The sequence below is a fragment of the Caloenas nicobarica genome, chromosome 12 (assembly GCF_036013445.1).
Source record: "Caloenas nicobarica isolate bCalNic1 chromosome 12, bCalNic1.hap1, whole genome shotgun sequence".
Taxonomy (NCBI): domain Eukaryota; kingdom Metazoa; phylum Chordata; class Aves; order Columbiformes; family Columbidae; genus Caloenas; species Caloenas nicobarica.
The window spans coordinates 19686025-19708345 of NC_088256.1; the positions used below are offsets into that span (position 1 = coordinate 19686025).

Consider the following 22321-nt stretch of genomic DNA (forward strand, 5'->3'; position numbering starts at 1 on the left):
CGAGCCCGCAGCTCTGGGCATGGGGAGGAGATCCACGGGAAACCTCGGCGTGGGAACCTGCCTTGCTCCCAGAGGATGCATTGACTGGGTTACAGTACAAGCCTCGGTTCATTACCAGGAGGAGAGTGAGCATCAAGGACAATGACTCTAACTGCGCTCTGTCCTCAGACAGATGACGTGGAGCGGTGACGGGAGGAGGGGAAGGCAAATTCACCTCCATGCAGCACTTCAGAGCTGTCTGCTGCATAGCCCTGGCAGTGCCTGCCTGCAGACACCCCGGCAGCTCCTTGTCCTGGCGTCCCCAGCTCTGCCAGCAGCGCTCTCAAGTCTGACCTGTCCCTGCAGACCCCTGTGGGATCTGTCTCTGCCCAGGGTCCTCCAGTCTCATTGTGGGTCGCCTTGCTCCCCCACCCTTGAAAGATACCTGCCTGAGGAGGATTTTGCAAATGCCAAGATCCTGAGTTTTCTCAGAAACAGGCTCCTAAACGCCTTGGGTTAATACTTTCTCCACTTGTACCTATCTTTCCGCAGTACAGCACTCCTGATAAGGTCCGGAAGAAGAGCAGTCTCCTTGGAGAGAGACACTCTTTGGCATTGCCTGAGGCAAGGAGTGACCAGCGCCTCGGGCAAGAAAGAAGAGGGCAGAGCATCGCTTCTGCCTTCACCTGCCGCTTCAGCCTGCAGTCATCAAGACCACGCACCAACGCGAGAGCAGGCAGCACAGATTTCACGACTGACACTGCGAAGGAGCTTTTGAGAGAGCACAGCGGGATTCAGAAAGGGCTGCAGGTGTGCTCAGACGCGTACAGGACTCTCTGGCTGTAGGGTGGCTCCCTCTGAAAGCACTGCACATCTTGCAAGGTTTGAGATCCTGGGCCGGGGCTCAGAGTGTCTCCTTGTCCCACAGGGCTAAATCCTGCAGTGAGAACTGCATGATCGCATCCTCAGTTACTGTGGCAGCATGGCCCACCGGGCTCTGTGCTCGTGAGGACTCTGTAAATAATAGGTTTTATTAGTTTGCCAGTTAAACTGAAATACCAGAAGGGACAAAAAGTATCTTGAATAAAACATTTCATCTCCTGTTTAAGTTTGGAGAATGCCATGACAGCAGACCTCAAAACAAATGTCTCTTCAAAGTGGAAAATAGGGGCTGTGTCTTCCCAAACCACTAGTTCAGGACATTTTGTCCTTCTCAGCGTTTGGACTGAGGGTGGTTTTTCCTGGTCAAAATCATTCACCACAAATTTGAAATGGGTTTCTCCCAGGCTGAGCCTGTGCTGTTGGTAAATAAGGTGTTTTCTTGAAAAGCAGTGCTCTCCCGTTGCTCTGCTACACCATCAACCTGCCTCTTTCTTATGCTTGGTCCAAGTAAAAGACTCAGTGCCGGTTACGAGAAGAAACAACTGTAGATAAGGAGAAGACAGAATCACAGAATCACAGAATGTTAGGGATTGGACCAGGGAGGACAGCTGCTCGGATGCTCCCGGTGCATGCAACTGTCTGGAAGGTGTGCCCAAAAGAGCATCGTAAATGGATGTTGTGATTCCCTAACACTGCTCAGACCATCTCCAGCTCTCCAAGCACCAGTTCTTCCCACCTCTCTCCGTTCTCAGGTAGCAGAAAGGGGTGGTCAAAATAAATCAGTCCTGTGAATTTCCCCACACACCATTTCACATCCTACGTCTTGAGGGGGAGCTGAGAGCACATATATGAACCCCTGGATTTTCTGTGATCTATTAATGACCAGAATTCCTCAACAGCCATATCCTCCCAGCAGCTGTTCTTGCACTTTTCTCAACTTCGCCTTCATCTGGACCCCTGAAGAACTTCTGGGGCTTTCTTTGAAGCTTAAGGGGCTCTTTTCACCTTCACTGCTGCTTTGATATTCATTGTTTACTCTCTTGACATGTGCTTCTTGTAAACTCTGCTATCCCAGAGCTGGTGGCTTTGCATGCAGTAAAGGAAACATAATTTGCAGCTGCTTCATTACAGGGAAATGCCATCTTGGAGCTGAGATGCCTGCAGCTGGCTCCTGTGGCTGTGAGGCTGCTCAGATCTCATGCTTGAGGGTTTAAGGTGATTATTGAAACAATCAGCAAGGGAGAGCCTGCATAGGAAGAGCCTTGAAAAATCCCCCAGGTGTGCTGCTCTTATTTACTGCTGGTACTCCTGTAGCACTCCTAGTCCCCACCGAGACGGGTCCTGGCTATTAGGCACTGAACATGCTTAGGGAACAGGTATCTCTGTATCTGGCCGAGTTGAGCAAATGAGTCAGTGGTTACCAGGATGCTGCAGGTGGAGAGCAGAGAAGTGATTTGCCCATGCTCCTGTGGGAAAGGCTGTGACAGGGCCAGGAGTGACAGTCAGTTGTCCGCGGTCCCGCTCCAGTCCGGAGGGGTGGCACCAAATCTCCATTTGTTGTCAGTGTTACCAGACCCTCTGGGAGATGTGGGAGCAGGCCCTACTAGGGACAGGCTCCTGCAATTCATGGCTGTCACCAGATGGTGAAGGACAATTATTGATGCCTCATGTAGCTGTAGCAAAGTTGGTTCTGAGCAACTCTCACCCAAAACTCACCAAGAAGGAATCTGTTATTCCTGTTTACAAGTCAGCTGCCAGCAGTGAAAAGAAATGCCCAAGTGCAGCTTGGCAAACCGTGAGAGCGGAGAGTGACACGCTGAAAACCCACAGCCCATCTGCAACCCCTGGTTGACCCCTGCCCTCCCACGCGGCCTCCTGGCTTCTTTTGTGGGACAAGTGGGAAAGGACCCTCTCCCGGCTGCATGTCCCTTGCATCTCAGCCCAACGGGGACTGACGCCTTGTATATTTTAACAATAATAACCTACGCTTTATTTTGGGAAGAAAAAAAAAACCACACACACAAAAAACCACAAACCTGAACTGTCGTGCATTAAAAAAAAAAAGCTACTATTAAGAGAAATGAAGCGCCTCGTTATGCAAAGGAGGAGTGAGAGATCCTTACACCAGCTGACGGTGCTCGCTCCCCGGCAGCAGCCAGAAACGCGGGTTTGACTCCGCCGTGCGTCCCCCCCCGCTGGCGCTCAGCCCTCGGGGGGGGCGCGGGGGGAGCCAGCCCCTGTGCGGGGAGGTAGGAAGGACTCTGCGCTGAGCCCCTCCCCGCCGCGGAGTCGGAGAAGAGATGCCCAACTTTCCCCTTCCTCCCCGGCGGCGCGGAGCGGTGCGCGGAGCGCGGAGCCGGGCGGGCGGTGGCGGGGCTGGAGCGCAGCGCAGCGGGCAGCGGGGGGGCCCCGCCGCCGCCCCCGCCCCGGCCCCGCGCTGAGCCCCTCCGGGGCGGGCGCAGCGCCGCCGCCGCGCCCCCGGGGCCGCTCCGCTCCTCTCCTCGCCGAGATGCCCGGGACGGTGCTGCTGCTCTGCCTGGCCCTCGGGCCGGTCCTGCGCGCCAGGTGAGCTCCCCCCGCGCCGACCGGGACGCCCCATCCCCGCCTCAGTTTACCCGTCGAGGCAATGGGACGGGAGGGGGCTGGAGTCGCAGAATTTCTCCCCACGCCTCCCACCCCGGCTTCAGCGGGCATTTGGGCACCTCTGTGCCCCCAGCGGTTCCTTTCAGCCGGCTCCGAGGCGGGATCCGTTCTGGTCGCGGCAGCACCTAGTGCCTGCATGTCCTGTGCACCCCAGGTCCCCCTTTCTTATGCTGGGAATCCAGAAGACACCCATTTTCCACCCCACCATCACCTCACTGGGTGAATCCTGCCGGGGCCTGAGCCCCTTCTGGGGTTGCCCAGGGCAGGACCAGAGGGAGCTCAGCACCTCCTGGAGGCTCCATCCCTCACCGGGGTATTTCCACGCGGAGTTGGGCTTGGTGGGAAGGAGCTTGCATCCTCTTCCCTGCACTCCATCCCCTGGCACCCCGAAAGCCCCTGCAGGGCTTGCAGCCTGGCAGGAGAAGGGCAGCGTGGGGTCTTGCCTTTGCTCTACAGGTTGGCCCCGGGTCCCAGCTCCGAGTGCCGCTGGGAGCCCGATGCCAGCCCGAAGGCACCGCTGAGCTGGGTGAGGAGGCGAGTGGAGCGTGGGGCTGGCAGATTACGATTCTCTCCCAGGGCCAGCGGTTTGTAGCGCTTTTCTGTAAACAGCGATGAAAGGCCCCGTGCACAAGGGGTTTTCAAGTTTCTTTTTCCCTTTTTTCTTTTTTACAATTCCTTACCTTGCTGGTGAGTTTAATGGCCAGTTCGGGGAAAGAACATGTTGTCAGCAGATTGTTGCCCCCAGGGCTAAAGGGAAGAGGGATTTTACTGGCTGAAGCTAATTGGCAGAATAAGCCGCCTTAAAGCCGATCAAATCCCATTACAAATGCAGTCAGGGACAGAGAGCATGAATCCTGCTACTAATGGTCTGCTCTGCCAAGGCTTACCGACCTCGGGTGTGGGCAAAACGTCCATCCCTGCCACTGTCCTCCAGGGCTTGGCCTTCCTGGGGTCAAGGCAGCGAGAGCTGTCCCACGGCTTGTGCCGTGACACCCAACCTCTCGCCAGTGCGCTGGTGCCAGGGGGCATTTGAGAGCCAAGAGGGGGATCCGTGGTGGTCCTGGTTCTTCTGCCCTACCATCCCTGCAGCACACTGCCACAAGCACTGCATTTCGAGAGGGTGAGAGTCGGCACGATCACATGGAGGAGCAGTTAAGTCATGTATGCATATGCTCTTGAGCAGGGAGGTTTACCCTGTAGCTGGCCCAGCTTCCCTTCTGCCCATTCCCTCATGTCTACCCGTTCCCTGATCCCTGCTTTGCCAGGAGCAGTGTCTGTGCATGTTGGAGGGGTGATGGAGCAGGGGAGGAAGCCTGTGGAAGTAGAAGGAGAGAAGGAGCAACTTATATTCGGGTCTTACTCCATGTTCACTGCGGTTTTGCTGGCTTCAGCTTGGAGGGGGTGAATCTCACCTGCCCCGCACTTGATGGTGGGCACTGGGGTGAGGAGCCCAGTTCAGGTGCTGCGTGTGTGAGAGCTCTTCTCCTGGCATAAGCTGCAAGACCTGTCCCCTGGTGCTGGAGTGGGCTGGATGCTTTGTGGCAGGTGACTCAGCACTCCCCAGACGATCTGCCCACCACAGACTCTAATTCAGAAGCATTTCCCAGGGCACAGCCTCAGCTGGGACCAAGGCACCCAAGTCTGAGCTACAAAGGCAGGGTCTCTGCACAGTGTCGCACCACTGGAAAGCTGGGCTTGGCACATGGTTGAAACCGTGCAGACTTGACCATTGGGGCTTCATGGAGTGTGCTGTGAAAGAAGAGGTACAAAGACATGTGAAATGCGTAGGGTACAGTTTAGTGATCACCCTATCTTTAAATCCTCTGCCTGCTTCTGATTTAGGGTAATTTTCCTGAAGGTTATGCGCCTACAACTCTTGGAGGCATTGGGATGGGTGCCTAGAAGGACACATTCGCATGTGGTAATTAGGATTGACTACAGTGCTTTTCAACCAAGGGAAATGTTGTTCTTGCGTTTCATTGCTGTCTGTTCCTTGGGAGGAGGGGAGGCTTTGAGCTGCTTTTGCAGAGGGGCTGGACAATCACAGCCCCGGTATCTGCATCTGCTCTGGGACATTCCTGTCTCAGCAGTAGGTTTGTCACCTCCCCAGGGGGTACAGGTCTCAATAGAAAATTTTACAGGTCTCAGACTTGGTTAACACACCAGGTTGCAAATAGTAGTGTGTATGCACCCTGGTCAAGCACTATCAGTTGTCCTACCAGGCAAGGAGCAGAAGTGCCTTCAAGGGCTTGTAGCACATGTTGCTCTTCCCCTCCTCCTGCCAAGGGAAACCTTGTCAGACAGCTTGGGCAGTCAGGGAGGGAGCCAGCCACCAGCTCTTCAGGTGTATTTTGACCATAAGTGTTCTTGGAAACCTCAGCAAAACAGGTGTCTGTTTGAGTAAAACAGAATGAGGGAGGCAAGCCAGAGCTCTGTCCTGCTGTAATGCCAAGGGTTGCCCCAGGAGGGTTGTCCAGCCCCATGCATATTTGTGAGTGCATCCAAAAGGACACCTCCCCGCCACGCAGGCCTCCTGCTCTGGGCGCCAGCAGGACCTGCCACATCCTCAACCGCATCTGTCAGACCAGGGGTTTCCTTGCAACCTCCTCAGCTCTGTCCTGCCGTCATCCCCCTGCCAACAGTCGTGGCTGCCCCATGGCCGAGCGCAGGAGCGCCGTGAGGCGGGTATGTTGACAGTTTGACAAACGGAGGTGAGGAAACATGGCTCTGCCTTTCCTCCTGGCTGCACGGAGACATATGAGAACTGGCTGTCCCCTGTCACTGAGCCAGTCGCGTTGCACGAGGAGCTGGAGCCGCCGGGCCAGCAAGTGTTCACAGCACGTTGGGGATCGCTGCAGGTCTGCAGTGTGACATTTCCATTAGCAGCTGTGGGGCGACGTGCGCATGTCACCTTAATTCCTCTCCTCTGCAATAGCTCTTGGACTCTTCTCCTCTTGATTTGAAATGGGGCCACTGGGAAAAGAGACTGGGGAGGAGGCAGGGGCTTGCCTAGGATGGCATGAGGGTCATACTCCTGACCAGCAAGAGCTGGGGTGTGTCTGTATATCCACAGACACCCAGCAAAAGCATATTTTCTCCAGCAAAAGCTGGCTTGCTTATGATAAGATGGCTTAGTATGGTTTAGTAGTCCAGGATTAGCTGTATTAGCAAAAAGCATATTTTTGGTAGCATCACTGCATCTGTAATAGGAATGTGACTCCCTGGAAATGCTACCCCAAGCCTTAGGGTGTTGATCAGCAGCACTAAACGGGGGCAAGCCAGAAGGCTGAGGTCGGACTAACCGGCCTGGTTCAGTTCGGCCCCAGAGGGATGTTTTGGACTCTACTGTGGCCTTACGCTTTGTAGGAACTGGATTTTGGCAGGGCAGTGAGACACGCAGAGTTCAGTGCTGGCAGGTGACTTGTCTTGGGCTGATTTCAAGTAGAGTCAAGGGAACACTGAGGCAAGGTTTTGGTGTAGCTGTTCGCACTCCGCAGCCTGCATCACCCGAAACACTGACAGCAAGGGAAGGCAGTTAGGATTGCTTTTCCCTGCCCCGAGCTGGGCTGTGGGCAGAGACACGTGTCTCTCTTTGTGCCCTGTAGGAGCAGGGCCATCCCTAGATTTTGGCTCTGGCCAGCTTTTGGGTGGGCACAGCCGTGGTCCCCCGTGTCCCCTGCAGCTGCTGGGTGCCGTGGAGCTGTCTGCTCGGCTGCATTTCGAAGGCACGCCACAGCACGACAGCCAGACGAGCCCGCGCTGCTGCTGCTCAGATAGAGAAGTGAGTGCATCCTGACAGCGTCACTGAAGACTCCTTAAGCATCGTTAGAAAGTGCAGCACAATCAGAGAGGAAACAACAAGCTGATGTGCCCATATCTAAGCTCTGGCGGCAGGACTCCAGCTGCTCGCAGCCCAGCCCTTGTTGGGGGACCCATCCCAGTGCCTGAAAGCTGGGGAGATCCAGACTTTTAAAGCAACTGTGAAATCAAGTTTTACCTGGGGTTTTAAAAGAGGAGCATCTGATAAATTGACTGCAACATGTCAATTTAATGCCTTTTTTCCCCCTTCAAGTACCTTTGCCAGGCTCTGCCTCCCCAGGCGCTGAAGGGAGATGTGTGTCGGTGCTGCCTGATTGCACCTCGGAGCTGCGACGCTCCAGATGGGAAGTGTCAGCACGGCGGCAGCTCCCGCTGTGAGACCCTTTCTGGCGCTGGAGCAGGTGACACGCTGACATGACAGACATCGAGGGGGGTGTGCTGGGTGCGGAATTGCTCGGCATCCTCTCCCACATATGGCTGTGTCGTTCCAGGGACAATCTTGTGAATGAGCTGCCCAGAGCAGCGGCAGGTGGTTAGAATTTCCTGGGTGACCATGTGGACCTAATTTAATTAGAAGGTTTAGGAAAACTCCTTCAGGAAAAGGGAGGGGGTGTGAAAGGTTTAGAAAGGGCAGATTTGCAAAGCTGTGGGAGAAGCTGTTGCTTTGCGGATCATGTCCAGGAGAGGATGCAGGCTTTCCTTGCGTGGCTTGGAACTGGAAGATCAGGAAGATGGAGCATCTTTAAACGGAAACTCACGCCAAAGGCAGGGGAGGAAGGGTTGGTGAGTACAGGGAATGGGTTGTGGCAGGTCTTGGCCAGAGGGCAGAGGAGTTTGCATAAGGCTTTAATTTCCCAGGCTCTGTGCAGGGCAGATGGTTGTGTTCCTGGCAAGCCAGACACGCATGCTGCCTGCTTGGTAGTTTTTAGGACCTCTTTTCTCTAAAATGCATTTGCTATAAATGCCTTGCTCCCTAAAAATGCTGTTTGTTCTCTGACTTCTTTGTTGGAGGAAGCCCACTTCAGGTGTAAGTGACAGGCAGAGCAGCTGAGGTATTTGGGGTCAACAGGCAGCTCCAGGAGCAGGAGCTGCTGGCAGCAGAGAAGGGGCAGGAGCACAGGGGAGGGCTCCCGTGTTTTGGGGATGAGCAGCGTGTCTCCCAAGGGAGCTGGGAAGGATGTGGAGCACCCCATGCCTGCTAGTCCTGACTGCTGGCAGGAAGGCCCCTGCATCTCCGGGGACCCTGAAGTGAGCAAAGGCACCAGGTGAATTGTGTCTACTTAGCAGCGTGGCTGAGAGGAGATCCCTGAGCTCCTTATGCTCTGCCCTTCAGCAGCACTGCATGCTCCTCCTTTAGTATCTCTGAAACCCAGCTGTGCCCCGACGCCCACAGAGTGCCAGAGAGATGCCACAGCGATGTCTTTCTCCTTTTGACTCCACTCCAGGTGCGAGAGCACAGAGGAATACGATTACGATTACCTCAGCATCAATAAAACCTGGGTCCTCACTCCCAAGGCACAGGAGACTGATGCCACACAGATCCTCAACTCACTGCTGAAGAACTATGACAACAAGCTGAGGCCTGACATTGGCAGTAAGTGTCCCCTGAAGCTCCCTGTCATGGGTAGTGACCTGGCCCTGTTGTGTCTCGTGTTTTCACTGCTTTCGTGGCTGTTGTAGTTGGGATAGTTGGTGAGATGGAGCTGTGTTGATCCCAGATGCTCCCCTGTTCCTCAGCCCTTCACAAATGATCCTAGCCCCAGCTCATCAGTACCTTTTTTATTTTCTTTACAGTCAAGCCTACGTTTATCGATGTGGATATCTATGTGAACAGCATCGGGCCGGTGTCTGTCATCCAGATGGTGAGTGCTGCCATTGCTGCAGTGTCACGGTAACACCACAACTGAGAGCGTGGGAGGCGGCTGCTGGTAGATTGTGCTGTGCTGGCTAGACATGGCATGAAGGTGATGTTCTCATGAGAAGAGGTGTATTTGTTTCCCTTTCCTTGGGAAGAGGTGCTCTGACCTGCTGACAGCTGGAGCTGGAGAGTCTTGACAGCCATCTATGGTTAGGAGCAAGGTACTCAAGTGCTCAGTCCTTGGTCAGTTCAGCAATGCTACCATGCTCACAAGTTCAGGGAGAAGGATGACGATGCTCTTTGATCTCCACTGGCAATGTGTGGATGGACACCCTTGCTTTGACACCAGGACACTCAGGGCGGGTTTTACCACCCTTCTTGAACCAGTGCGATGGTGGCTGGGAGGGGGAGAAGCACATGTCCTAGGAGGACTAAAATAGGTACCTGCAGGTGGTTTCCATGGCAATGGTCTGATGGTGTGAAACTCAGGTGCCCAGGCCTGGCCTGCGGTGCCAGGGAGGGACAGGCGGGTGCCTCAGGTCCGACAGCTCTTCTTCAGTGTGTAGCACCTTAGATTGATGCCACCACAACTGTGATGGTTTCTGCTCGTGGCTCAGGACCCTGTTGTACTGGGAGCTGTGGAAACACTCAGAGATGCTCTTTGATCTGAAGAGTCTCCAGGCCATGCACTGGAGAGAAACTGTTGATTATTTATATTTCTCAGGTAGCTTCCATTATCATTTTCCTTGTAAAGTCACTTTTTTTTTCTTTTCTAGCAAGAAAGAAACCTGACTGCTGTCAGGTTTCAAAAGACTTATTTGTTCCACTGGGCAGTGGGGTGGAGAGTACAAAGGAGAAGTACAGTCAGGACAACTTGGCTTTTCTTGTATCTCTCAATGCAAAACGCAGCAGAAACAAAACCAGCCCCCTTAAACCAAAAAAAGAGAAAGTTCTCAGGATAAGCATGTTATTTTTAGTTTCCCAGGTAGAAAATTTCCACCGAACAAACCCCTCTGAGGATGGAGAAATGGCATCGTGATTGTAGCACCACTTTCACTCCAAAAAGCATTTTGAAGCAGCCCTTCTGACCGGCCACCACCAAGCATGTGCAGCACCTGCTTGTGAGCCGCCAGATAGGCGCCTGGCTGGGCGCTTGCTTGCATGGTGAGGGCACCATCAGGAGCCCCAGCAAGGATGGCCTCAAGGCAAAAAAAAAAAATTCCTTTTGTTGTTTATGTGGACCTGGTTTCTGGGAGGAGAACCACAGCCCGAGCTATGCGGACGTCATCCCTGTCTGGGGCAGATACTGCAAGCTCCTCCATCCCACGTGAGACACGAAGCCACAGTGATGTAGGAGCAGCGGTGCAGGGACTGGGAGTACTCAGCTCTCCAGCCACTGCTGTGCCTGGAGGTAGAGCGTAAGAGTCATGTTATAGGTAGCTGTCCCATCTGCTTTGCACTGCCCAAGGATATGCCAAGAAAACCATGCAAAACCACAGTGCGTGTTCTCATTCCTTCTCTTTCCTCCTCATCCATTTACTTTACCCCTTCCCACCCCTGTAGGAAGCTCTGCTCTCTATCGCAGGAGCACCACATAGCCATGAGGATGGTAGCAGTAGAGAGCGACTTATAAAATCCAGTCTTGTATCCAGCGTTCATCTCTTCTCCTAAACAGAGATACCAGGCACTGCTGTTAGTCTGGTTTCCTAAGAAACACAGATTATGCCATGGTGATGGGTGTGTGAGAACATGCGTACGTCCATCCCATTCTTTCAGTATTTTAGATCCACTGGGCTAATACCAACCATATATGGCCGCAGCTATAGGAGCTTCAGGAGTACTCAGCATCTCTGATATTTTTGTGAAAACAAGATGCAAGGCAGTGACAATAGCCAACCCCACCAAGGATGTGTGAACTCAATCCTTACTAGACACTGGAGAATCGTATGGGATGGTGTTGCCGAAGACAGCCTTGACTATTCCTAGAGCAGCTTATCTCATGTGTTTAGTTCTTTCTAAGGGTCAGCAGAAGCTTTTATGCTTCATGAAGTGGGGTTCCATGACTGTACAGGATCCCAGGGCATCCCAGCACACTTAAAGCAAACCAGGAGTGCAAAGGCAAGACTGGTACTTGAAATTACCTACACCTGCAGGGTTCTGCTGGGCAAGCTGCTGCCATGGGCCTAATCTACCCATCTGCAGCCTTCCTACGTGAGGAAGGTAGTTCTGTTTGTGGGAATGGCATGGTGAGGAGCTGCTTGGGCAGGGGAGGGAACCACTCAGCACAGGGACAGTTGAGGGATTTCATGGCATCAGGTACAACTGGCTGTGCTGTCTCTCCAAAGTGCCCAGATGCTACAAGTCTAGGTGTCCCTGCTGGGTCCCAACAGTCACCAGTGATCTGCAGACACCTCCATGTGACCCCGCAAGTACAGTCTTTATGGACTTCTCTCCTTCCTGCAGGGCCTGTTGTGAGAGGACAAGGGGCAATGGCTTTAAACTAAAGGAGAGGAGATTCAGGCTAAACATGAAGAAGAAACTTTTTACAATGAGGGTGGTAAAATACTGGAACAGGTTGCCCAGAGTGGTGGTGGATGCCCCATCCCTGGAGACAACCCAGGCCAGACTGGATGGGGCTCTGAACAACCTGATCTGGGTGAAGATGTCCTTGCTTATGGCAGGGGAGTTGGACTAGATGAGCTTTGAAAGTCCCTTCCAAACCAAACTATTTGATGATTCTGTGATTCCTAAGCTTGAATCTGTGATGCCCTTGAGCTGTAGACCCTTTCTCCCTGAGATGCTTGGCTGATATTAAAGGTACTGAGGACAGCTAGATGCAGGTCCTATAGCCTTGAATGGCAGCTTTCTGCTATCTCTACTCCGAATACCTCCTCCTGCTCATGAGAGAGGCTGCATCCTGCTATAGTGTCTTCTGAAGCAAAAGAAAAGGGTGGTGAGAAAGCTGCCACAGTGTCACCTCTGGGCTTGGCTACTTCACCTACTTGTTTTGTGTTTGTTTGCTTTTCCATGATGATGCAATGAATTAAGTCATTCTGTGGATCGTGCCAGACACTGGCAGGCTGGCATCAAATGTATGATATAGATTATCTTTGCTGGGGATATGTCATTCCCACTTTGTCCCTTTTTATATAGCTTCTCCCAACCTGAGAAGCTTTGCCTTCTCGCAGCTGTCAGACCTGTCCCACAGGCCTGATTTTTCCTTTTTCCCATGCGCAACCTGCTGAAATGCACATTTCTGAGGGAAGGGAGCCAGAACGTGGCTGGGGGCTAGATCTCTCCTGAGCCCATGGTGAAATTTCTCTGTGCTGCAGATACAGAGGCTCATGTAGGCTGGAAGGTCCACTGGAGGGGAAATGTCCCATTGATCTCTTTTAGGTGCATTGCAATGACAGGGTGTTACATAAATATTTCTCTTTCACATACCCAGGCTATGCAGAAAATAAAAACCTCATTCTGCTTTTAAGAAATCTATCAGCATTACTGTGGTTATTAGCTTGGACCAGCGTGGTCTGTGCATCTGAAGTTGAAGGCTATAGGATGGCCTGACACGCAGGTGGAATAGAAGGCTCCAATTAAGCAATGTAGTCTGAATACTGGTGTCCTGTGATCTTTTGCTCACCTCTCAAAGGGTTAACTATTCACTGCTACCTTCAGCCTGGTGATACTCTGTCAGGGCTTGGGAAGCTGGCCCTGCGTAGCTGCTGCTCAACCTCCAAATGATAAATCATGTCAGGGTACAAAACTGATTCCGGTCCTTAAAAATGAATAGGTGATTTGAAAATGCCCAGTGCTGGGTGTAAATTTTGCATCTCCCTCATCAATCACTTGTCATAAATAACATTAACATTCGGAAGTCAGCAGAAGGCAAGCAGGCTTGGAGGGGGAAGAAATGTAAAGTGATTTCCTGGTATCTTTTGTAGATCAGAATGTTAGTCTTGTTTCCCATTTGGATAGTTGAGCAAATTTTACATTCTTTCCTCCCTGGGGAAAGGACTCTTTGTATTCTGCCAGCCAAAATGTGGCAGTGACCAGAAATAAAGCTAGAAGACAGTTAAATGATAGTGAGTGGACGAGGCTTGGTTGAAAGAGAGGCTGAGAGGGAAAAGGGTGCAGAGAAGTGGAACCATCAGGTCCCGCAGCTGTTTGTTCCGGTCACTGCATGGCCTGGGGCTCCCTCCCCATCCCCATGAACCTGTTGTCTCTGAGTGGGATTGGGGCACTTGGCACTTCTCAGGGTGGTGAGAAACTCCGTTTACACCATCAGGGAAAGGATGCGCTCGGCCACAAGCCCTTCCAGAGCTGCCTGCTGCCGTTGGGTGCCGGCCAGCAGCACATCAAGCCAAATGAGTTATCGCCCACAGTGCCTCAGCTTTCCAAGCCGTGTCGTGGCCCTGGATGCCCAATTAGATTCCCATTAACACAGATAGTGTTTAGGTGTCCTTGGCTTATCACGAAGCTGAGCCTGGTGCAAAGACCCACCTTGGTTCCCCCAGCGTGTTTGTGGGAAGAGGTGCCAGGGACGGCTGTCAGTGAGGACTGATGGAGGAGACTTTGGGTTCAAATTTTATGCTGACTTGTTTGCTGAAGGGATTTGCTCCTGGTTTTGTTTTGTAATGGCTTTATTGCTATAGATTATAGCTTTAACTGGTGTCAAGGGCACCTAGAGTTCTGGATCACCTTCCTTTAGGAATGCTTAACTCTCAGAAAATGATGCTGTAGAAGTGGTTGCCAACTATTGGGGCTGAGCGTCTTTTAGTCCTGAGAATGTCCGTGAAGTGTCCATGAGAGCCAGCATGTGTGGGAGTGGAAAAAGTGCTTCTGCTCTGAGCTTGGAGATGGAGCAACTCCTGCCCAGAGCTTCTCAGGTTCCTCCCAGAGGTCAGAGCTGAATGCCCTTTTCTTCCTTGCTTGCTCAAAAGCAAGCATGAGGCTCAAGGAGTTGAACTCCAACGACATAGCCCAAACACTGTGGTAGCCTCTTGGCTGAAGTGAAGGGAGACAAGCCACTCATCCAGGGACCTGTCTTGGTTGCCTGCGTCGGGTGTCTGGGATCAGAGGTGGTGCAGCCAGGGCCAGTTTAGATGCTGGAGACTCTTCTCTTTGGTATGTGCAAGGAGATGCCCTTGTGTGCCAAATTCTGTAGCAAAACTTGATGACAGCTCTTCTGCTGGGATTGTGCACAACCTCAATCTCATTACATAATGATAATAAGATGGAAAGAGCAAAATTGGCCTCTGTCATTCACCAGGGGCCAGATTCTGCTGCATCTGAAGTGCCTGTGATTTCCAGGGGGCAGGGCTAAGCTTGTGCTTCTGTTATTTTAGCAAATTATTTTCTTAGCTCTGCCTGTGAGCAGGGGACTGGAACCTGAAGAGATTGATATGTCCAAATACACGTGTTGAATGTTCAGCCCTCTCCTCTTTAGGAAGGAGATGCTGCGCACTATTAAATTCATAATACTGTGCTGGCCGCATTAGTTACCATGCAACACTAACGAAATTGGGGATGAGGAATGTGTTTTCCCACGTCTGGAGTACTGCAGAATAGATTTAATAGATTGCATGTACAGTGTATTTGTGAAAACACTGTGAAAAAGGGGGAGGGAGAGAAGGAGGAAATGTTTATTCGTTATCAGCTGATGAATAATTAATTTACAAACGTTGTCTTGTTAAATATAAATTAAATCCTCATTTGACACACTTTATAATTTAGAAGTATAAGCCCAGCATGAATGAAGAGAACTCCCCACTGACTGCTTTCATGTAAATCCCGAGGAGCCAGGGAGGGAGGTTTAGCTTTCAAAGTTGAAGCTGACAAGGAGTAGCAGTGAGGAAGAGGCTGCTGTGACAAAGCCAGCTTGGGGACTTGGGGCACTTTGCTTTTGGGTGCTTTAAGGGCAGGGAAGGCTCAGCAGAGCCGGGAGGCAATAGTTGAACACACCACCCTCTTCCAAGGATTCCTCCCTCCCCGCTCAGAGTTGCGGGTGGCCGAGCTGCTGAATCAGGACTCTTTGAATAAAATCCCCATTAGTGCCACGTTATCAGAGTGCGCAGCAAGCCAGCAGCTGCTTGTGAATGGCGGGGGCCCAGATGCCCAAGAGTGGAGCTAGACTCTACAAAAGCTGTACGGGGCTAAGCCACCCTCGCAGAGAGCCCTTACGTGGTTTGAGGCACCTCCATGTAGAAGCAGAGCCGCGTGCCGAGGAGCAGTGGCTGTGCTTGGCTGGAAGGCAGTTAGTGTGGGAGCCACCGTGGGAAGCCTTGGGTCACAGCCCTGGTGTCCCGCTGCAAGGCTTGGGTAAACATCTTCATTTCTTCTTAATAGATGGGAAAACCAGGACCGGTAATAATTGTCTGGCTCTGAGGAATGCTTAAGTCTTCATTCTACTTAGCTTTGGCTGCTTTGGAATAAGTAGGAAGGAAACGAAATGAAAATGGCACAGTTTTTAAGATGCTTGAATGTGTTGCTCTGGAGCACAAGATAAGCCTATAGGTAAAGGAAATTTGTTACCTCCCCCCGCTTCTTCCCTGATAATAATAGACCCCAGCGGCTGCACAGCACTTCTCAACTGAAGAGACTTAGAAATGCTTTACAAATCATCTGTCTAGGAGGCAACAGCCCAGATGTACCCACTTCTAGGGTGGATTGCAGTGCCTGAAGCATGCCACAACACTCTGCCAAGGACTGCACGCTCTTTTTGGCCTGCCTGGTGTGCAGCAAGAGTCGACCATCAGCATAAATCTAATGAAGTCACACAAGACATGCACTTGTGTAATAAGCTAGGTCAGGTTTCAGTCCCTGATAAAGAAGCATATCGTAGAAATTTAAAATGTTGGGAAATAGGTATTGCTCATTAAGGGCCCTAGTGCTTTTTCTCGCCATTAGTTTCCATGCCTGAGTGATGGCTCTCTGCCACCGGAGCTGGTGGTGCATTTATAATGTCTTCACAAATACCCATTTGCTTGGAAAGTGCCTATATCTCTGGATTCCTTAATGTTCAGGAACACTCACCTGCGCCCATTCCTGTGTGCCCTAGTGCCAGAGGAGTGACTATTCCTCACGTAGCTGCTTATGTTCGTGTGCGGCAAGGTTGGGTACATGGAGAAGGGCAGCGGCCATCCTGTAGCCATCGTTTGTCATTGTCTTAAGAAAAAAAAAAATCACGAGGCTGCTGAGGAATAGCACCAGTCACGTATGACTTCCAGGACAAATCACAAACTGCAACAAAAGGTCTAATGAAAGAATTGAGTTACTCCCATCCTGAAGGTATCCCAAGAGCTTCTGCAAGTTTCAGGGTCTGCTCCCAAACTGGAAAAGGAATGATTTATTTGCTATGAATAATTCAACCAGCTCCTTTTATTATCCAGAACATACACTAATCCCCTCTAGATATTTCTGTGTGACATCCATGTCGGTATTTTATTTATAGGCTCTTTATTGTGCAGAAAACACAACGCGTCTGTTATCAGGGAAAACAAACAAAAAGCAGGGGGATTGCCTCTAAAGTCTGGAGCTAAATAAAATATGAAAATCTGGACAGCTGCCTCCTGGGGGGAAAAGTGCTTTTTTTCAGAGGCATTTCTGGAGAGAAAAGCCCTGAAGTTAATTAACATCTGTGCTCTCCAGTTTGACACTCAATGGGGAATGTGGCCATACTCAGTCAAGTTTCTTAAACTTCAGCATCAGTCCTGGCACACAGGTGCCTCTACACAGCCCACAGCTCGGGCAGCCTCTGGCCCTTGGGCAACACGGGGTAAACCACTGTTCATACCTAAGTAAGCAGCTCTTGTACTTTTCTACATTAATCCGGTTTCCAGGCTTCTACTGGCAGTAACACTCAATCCTGCATTCATCTTGTGCCAGCCTTTGGAGAAAATTCACATTTCTTCATCCAGGCTGAATGCAAAGGGTTTTTTTGCACCGAACCCTTGCAGGCAACCTGGGAAGGGCGCTTACTGTAGGTGCTTTCCAAGTAGCCAGTGTGCTTGCCATGCCCGGCCTGAGAGCATTGTAACTCATAATTCCTCACTCTTACTCACAGAAAATCTTTCTAACGCAGCTTGTGACTACAGCAGCTGTTCCTGCTCTCCCTTTCCAGAGGTCTCTGACAGCAACTGGGTTTCTACTTGTTAATAGACCATGATGATATTTTCCAGTGACCAGGAGACTGTCCTTGCTGGGGCCTGGACCAGGCTGGAGGGATGTCCCCTTCCCTGGCAGCTAGCAGTTGTCTCGTGGCTTGTGTCACGGTTTAGACCCAGTCAGCAACTGGCCACTTGCTCACTGCTCCCTAGCCCAGTGGGATGGGGAGGAGAATCAGGGAAAAAAGGTAAAACTCGCAGGTTGGGGTAAAACAGTTTAACAGAACAGCAAAGGAAAAGATAAACAACAACAATAATAACAATAAAATAAGATACAAAGCAAGTGATACACAATGTGATCACCCTTCATCCAGAAAATCAATGCCCAGCCTGCTCTGCTCCTGGCAATTTCTTCCCCCAACCAGCTCCCCCAGTTATAAAATAAACATGGTGCCATATGGTATCGAATATTCTTTTGGCTAGTTTGGGTCGGCTCTCCTGGCTGTGTCCCCTTCCAGCTTCCTGTGAAAGTTAACTCTATCCCAGCCAAACCCAGGACAGTTTGGTAGAAGCTTTGCCCTCTGCAGTCGCTGGGCAGCGGGAATGCAGCCTTGCCCATCGCACCCAGGTGGGGATGTGCCTGGGAGATGTGGGCTTGGGCTCAGAGCTGCCTCACGCGGCTGCATCTTGCGAAGAAAAGCGTGGATGCAGCCGCGTCCATCACGAGCCCGTCGGCTAAAGGAGTTGCTCTGCGGTTCCCCAACAGCCCCGCTTCTCCATACGGAGACATGTGTGCATGGACAGGCCAGGAAGCATGTGTTTGATTTGGGTACTGATCTGTCCCCTGAACCTCATTAAATTGATTCTTCCAAGTCAAAGGGAAAGCACTATCGTGTCAAATTTGAAAGATATAGGCTCTGAGCTGTACCAATAGTTGTCACTTGACGGGCTGAATTATTTTTAAGGCAGAGTTGATTTATTTGAACTGAAGGCTTTAGATCTCTCCACAGGAGAGGTCTGGGTATTTCAGGTATGCGAGAGCCAAGTCAAAGAGCTGGTCAGAGGCTGGGGTTTCTGGTCTAGCATTGTAGAGGGAGAGGATCTTGTTCTCCCACTTGGGACGAACAGTCAAAATTCTTAAACATTTCTGAGGGAAAGTGGATTTAGGGACAATCAAAACGTTTACATTTAGTATCACCAGACTGATTTGATTTGCTTTTCATATGGTGATAAATTCTATAAGTAAAGCGTGAAAATGAGTATTTGAAAATAAAAATCAAAATAAAGTGAACAAAATAGAAAAGGGTAAAGCAAAATATTTTGTTAGTTTACTGAAGGAAAGAAAGTTCTGAATGAAATGATGAGGTCTAGGTAATTCATTTTAGATCTTGACAATTTTAATTTATTTTCGACAAAACTTCATTTGTTTTCGGTAGAAATCAGTTCCATTTATTTCCTGCACTGCCAGATGAAGCAGTCCTACCATCTGCCCTAGAAGGCTGATGTGGAATCTGCCTGCTGTAAACGTGTTACGAAACGGAGACCATTTCTCAGGATTCAGTGGTTGTGGGTGACCAGAGGCAATATGCTTCAAGGACCTCTCCATGCCTCGATGTTAAAGGCTGAATATTCAGACTATTACATCCCATCTCCGTGCACAGGAAGGGTTTAATTGCCCATGATACAAATTGCAAACGAGCAGCAGTGGAGCGGTGATACTGCCAGCCAGAGCCTCCCCATGGCAGCGGGGCCGGCTGGGATGAGCAGCGCTTTGCTTCTCCCTGCAACCCCTTCATCTCCGCGATGCCTCCAGGCACTTCCTTGATGTCTCTGTGTCTTCAGCTTGGTGTCTTTTATGCTGGTAGGAGATAACGTGTTAGGGTCAGCAAGTGGGTGGGCAGGTAGATCTTCACAGTCACCTGCCGTGATGCCTTACGCTGGTCGGCACCAGCCCATTCTTTCCCACTGCAGGTTTGGGGACGCTGCAGCTGGTTCAGACCAGTGCTGCTGGGACTGGCCCCACCAATTCCCAATGCAACAGCTCTCAAAGCCCCAGAGAAATCATGCTGGCTGCATGGGGTACTGTGGGTGGGGTAATAAGCCTGGTCAGGGGTCTTGGGCTTGGTATGTGCTGGTAGCATGGAGCTGATGGTAGCTGGCATAAGCTTTGATTGCTCATCTTTGTGTCCAGAGCGGTTTGCTGTGAGGATTTCTGTGGTTGTTCTCTGACTTGCAGTTAGCTGGCAATGGCTCTAACCATATGATCAGCTTCGCTCAACAGGAGAATTGTGGGTGGTGATAATGGCTCACCTGCAGGCAGGCGCACGTGAGATATGTGAACCAAAACACTTAGGTGCAGGTGGGAGAACGCCTTGTCTCCATGTGGCAGGGGAACAGGGAAGGTCAGAGCAGGGACTTTGCAAGTATTGTAAGCCTTGTTTCCAACACCTGCCCTTAATCTGCTTCTCTTTCCCTGTTACACCTCCCACACCAGACCTGTGTCCCTTGGTCTGTCATTCTCCTTCATAGACACGCAAAGCCACCTTAGCAGTGTAGTGAGGACAAGGAAGGGAAGCAGAACAGTGGGGCAGAGAAATGGGAAAAATTTGTGGGAGTTAGGTTCATTGTTCCTACAGTCACAGGGAGGTTGAAGGATGAAGTTAAGATGATAACCTGCTGATCTTCTCTTCATTTGCTCCTTGAAAAGAAAATCTGAAGGCAAAGAGAACCATAATCTTCAAGACAATCATTTTGTTTCATGATCTGGCAGTGGTGGAGTGACAGACCTGTCCAGAGCTTGGAGCCTTAGTTTATCACATGAATCTGCACCTTGTGAGAAGGCACAATGGACCCTGCGTCTCTCTGCCACAAAAAGCAACAGTGGTGACATGGCTTGGAACGGTGTGCCAGAGGGATTTGCAGAGTAAATCTCACCAGGAGGCTTGGGGAGGAAAGGTCTCTGCAGAGAAGGTAGGGGATGGAAGGACCACCGGGATTGGAGATGTCGGGCACCCGGTTTGCACTGCAAGGAAGGAGTGAGCCATTGCATGAAGCCAAACTCCCTTCTTGCAGCAGTGAGGTCGGGGGCTGCTTAGACACTGGTCAGCAAGAGGGGAGATGGAGATATCTCAGTGTTGCTGCTGTCACAAAAAACAAAGGCAGGTCCAAGTTCTGGGATTTGGTAAGGAGCAGCAGAGAACGGGCTGTCCAGCTCTTGGGGACTTTGAACTAAGCTCAAGAGCCAAAATTGTTTGGTTTCTTTGTATGTATGATTCTGGGATATACAAGCTCTGCCAGTGTATTCCTTATACGTCTGTGTAGAAAACCTGAACCTTCATCATTTTCACTACTCTCCACTGTCCTAAAACCACCTAGGGGAGTTGAGAGAGGTAGAGTGGTGGAGTTTTAAAGGATGCATCTGCATTAGGCTGGGTCTCCACAAAACATTTCAGAGCTGGAAAAAAGTACTGGGAACACTAGCCCTCAGTTTCTGAGGAGAGGCTTTTCCAGCCACCAAGTGACATGGGAAGAGAACAGCCCAGAGCGGCAGAGCTCTGCAGGTCCTGCTTGCCCAGTGGCTGGTGTCCTGGCTTCCAAAAGACCACCACAGCTGGCCTGAGGTGTAGATGTATGTCTGGAAAGCAGAATCAGCTCTCCTGGTGTCCCTTCTGTAACTGCAGTCCTGCTTGCTTTGCCCTTCAAATACTCAACAGGGGAGACGGAAAGAAATGGTACTTTCTCTGTAACCTGATTCATTTCTCTCAGCTGCTTTCCTCAGCCTGGTGCTCCCTTGAACTCTCATTAGGACTGGGCTGTGATTTTTGTGGTGGCTTGAAAAAAAGAACTGTGAAAGGAAAAACAAAAAGAAGCAGGGAGGAGCTAAATCAAGCGACTGGCAGGGCAGGAAGAGAAAGCTGGCAAGCACAGTAAGGAGACATGAGAGACAACATGAAACAGGTTTCCTTGAAAGAGTCAGTGGAGCAGAGTACACTGTCCTCACCTCCTCCTTCATCTGGGGCCAGGAGAGAACAGCGTCAGAAGTGAGGATTTCTGCAGAGGGCACAAAACTCTCTGCTTTTGTGAAAGTGGAACTTTCTTAGATTTTTTTGAATGTGCTTCTTTCCTTGAGGATGCAGATTAGAAGAGGATTTATACAGGCAAACAGTGGTTTTCCTCCTCGCCAGCACAGGCATTTCTGTACAATGGATTGCATCCTACAGACGTGGGTGCACTGGGCTTTCTCAGACCAGTTTTGGTGGGAGGAGGACAGAGTAGCATCAGGTGGCACCTCTCAGATGCCAGCCTGGATCACTGCTTCTGGAAGAGCTGAACCTTGCTGCTCACCCAGGGCCAGTGTCCTCGTGATGCTTTGTGACTCCTCACGTGGGGCAACCCGTTCGCCCACCTCAGCTTGTGATTCAAGTCCCAGGTGCAGGGCAGTTCCCCTGGCTGGTGGCGAGCATCGCTTCTTCAGCATCAGCTCTGGGCTCCGCTGGCTTCTCCACCCTGTCAACATGCTGCCCATGGAGGTGGTTTGACAGAGCTCAGTGCCTGTTGGAAGCGAGTGATCCTCACAAAGGAGGCCATAATTAGGAGAAGGTTGTAGTGATTTTCCTGCTCCTTATACACCATCCCTGAGCTCCTGTGACTCGCCACTCTAGAAGGCTGTTGGGACACAGGAACGCTGCCTGACATTGTTAGCCCTTTCTTATCCCCTCTGGTTTTGCATGCTGCTGTGTCATGCCATGCAATTCCTGCGCTGGAAGGATGCTCCTGGCTCTGACCCGCACAGAAAGCAGAGCTGCTATGGCTCCCTCTCTCTGCCACCCTTTCCTTCCTGTCTTGACCTCAAAGCACAGCTTCTCTAGCAATTTCTTCATCACTATGACTGCAGTGGGAGGGACTTTGTTCTCTTTGCACGACAATCGGCATCCAGTTGAGATCACTAGACACCTTTCAGGCCACGAACGTACAGCCTTATTAGACAAAGCAAAGTCCTGTGAGAAGGTTGGAAGGGGGTGGGAAATGATGTGATGCT

General features: G+C 51.1%; 1 protein-coding gene across 1 annotated transcript in view; it reads left to right on the forward strand.

Annotated features, from left to right (window-relative positions):
• Positions 1-3361: 3361 nt before the first annotated feature.
• Positions 3362-22321, forward strand: part of LOC135993363 (gamma-aminobutyric acid receptor subunit gamma-4) — a 33984-nt gene continuing 15024 nt past the window's right edge. The window contains exons 1-3 of the mRNA XM_065643173.1: positions 3362-3426; positions 8769-8917; positions 9118-9185. Of these exons, the coding sequence (XP_065499245.1) occupies positions 3371-3426; positions 8769-8917; positions 9118-9185 (273 nt within the window). The 5' untranslated portion in view covers positions 3362-3370. The remainder of the gene's footprint in view (positions 3427-8768; positions 8918-9117; positions 9186-22321) is intronic.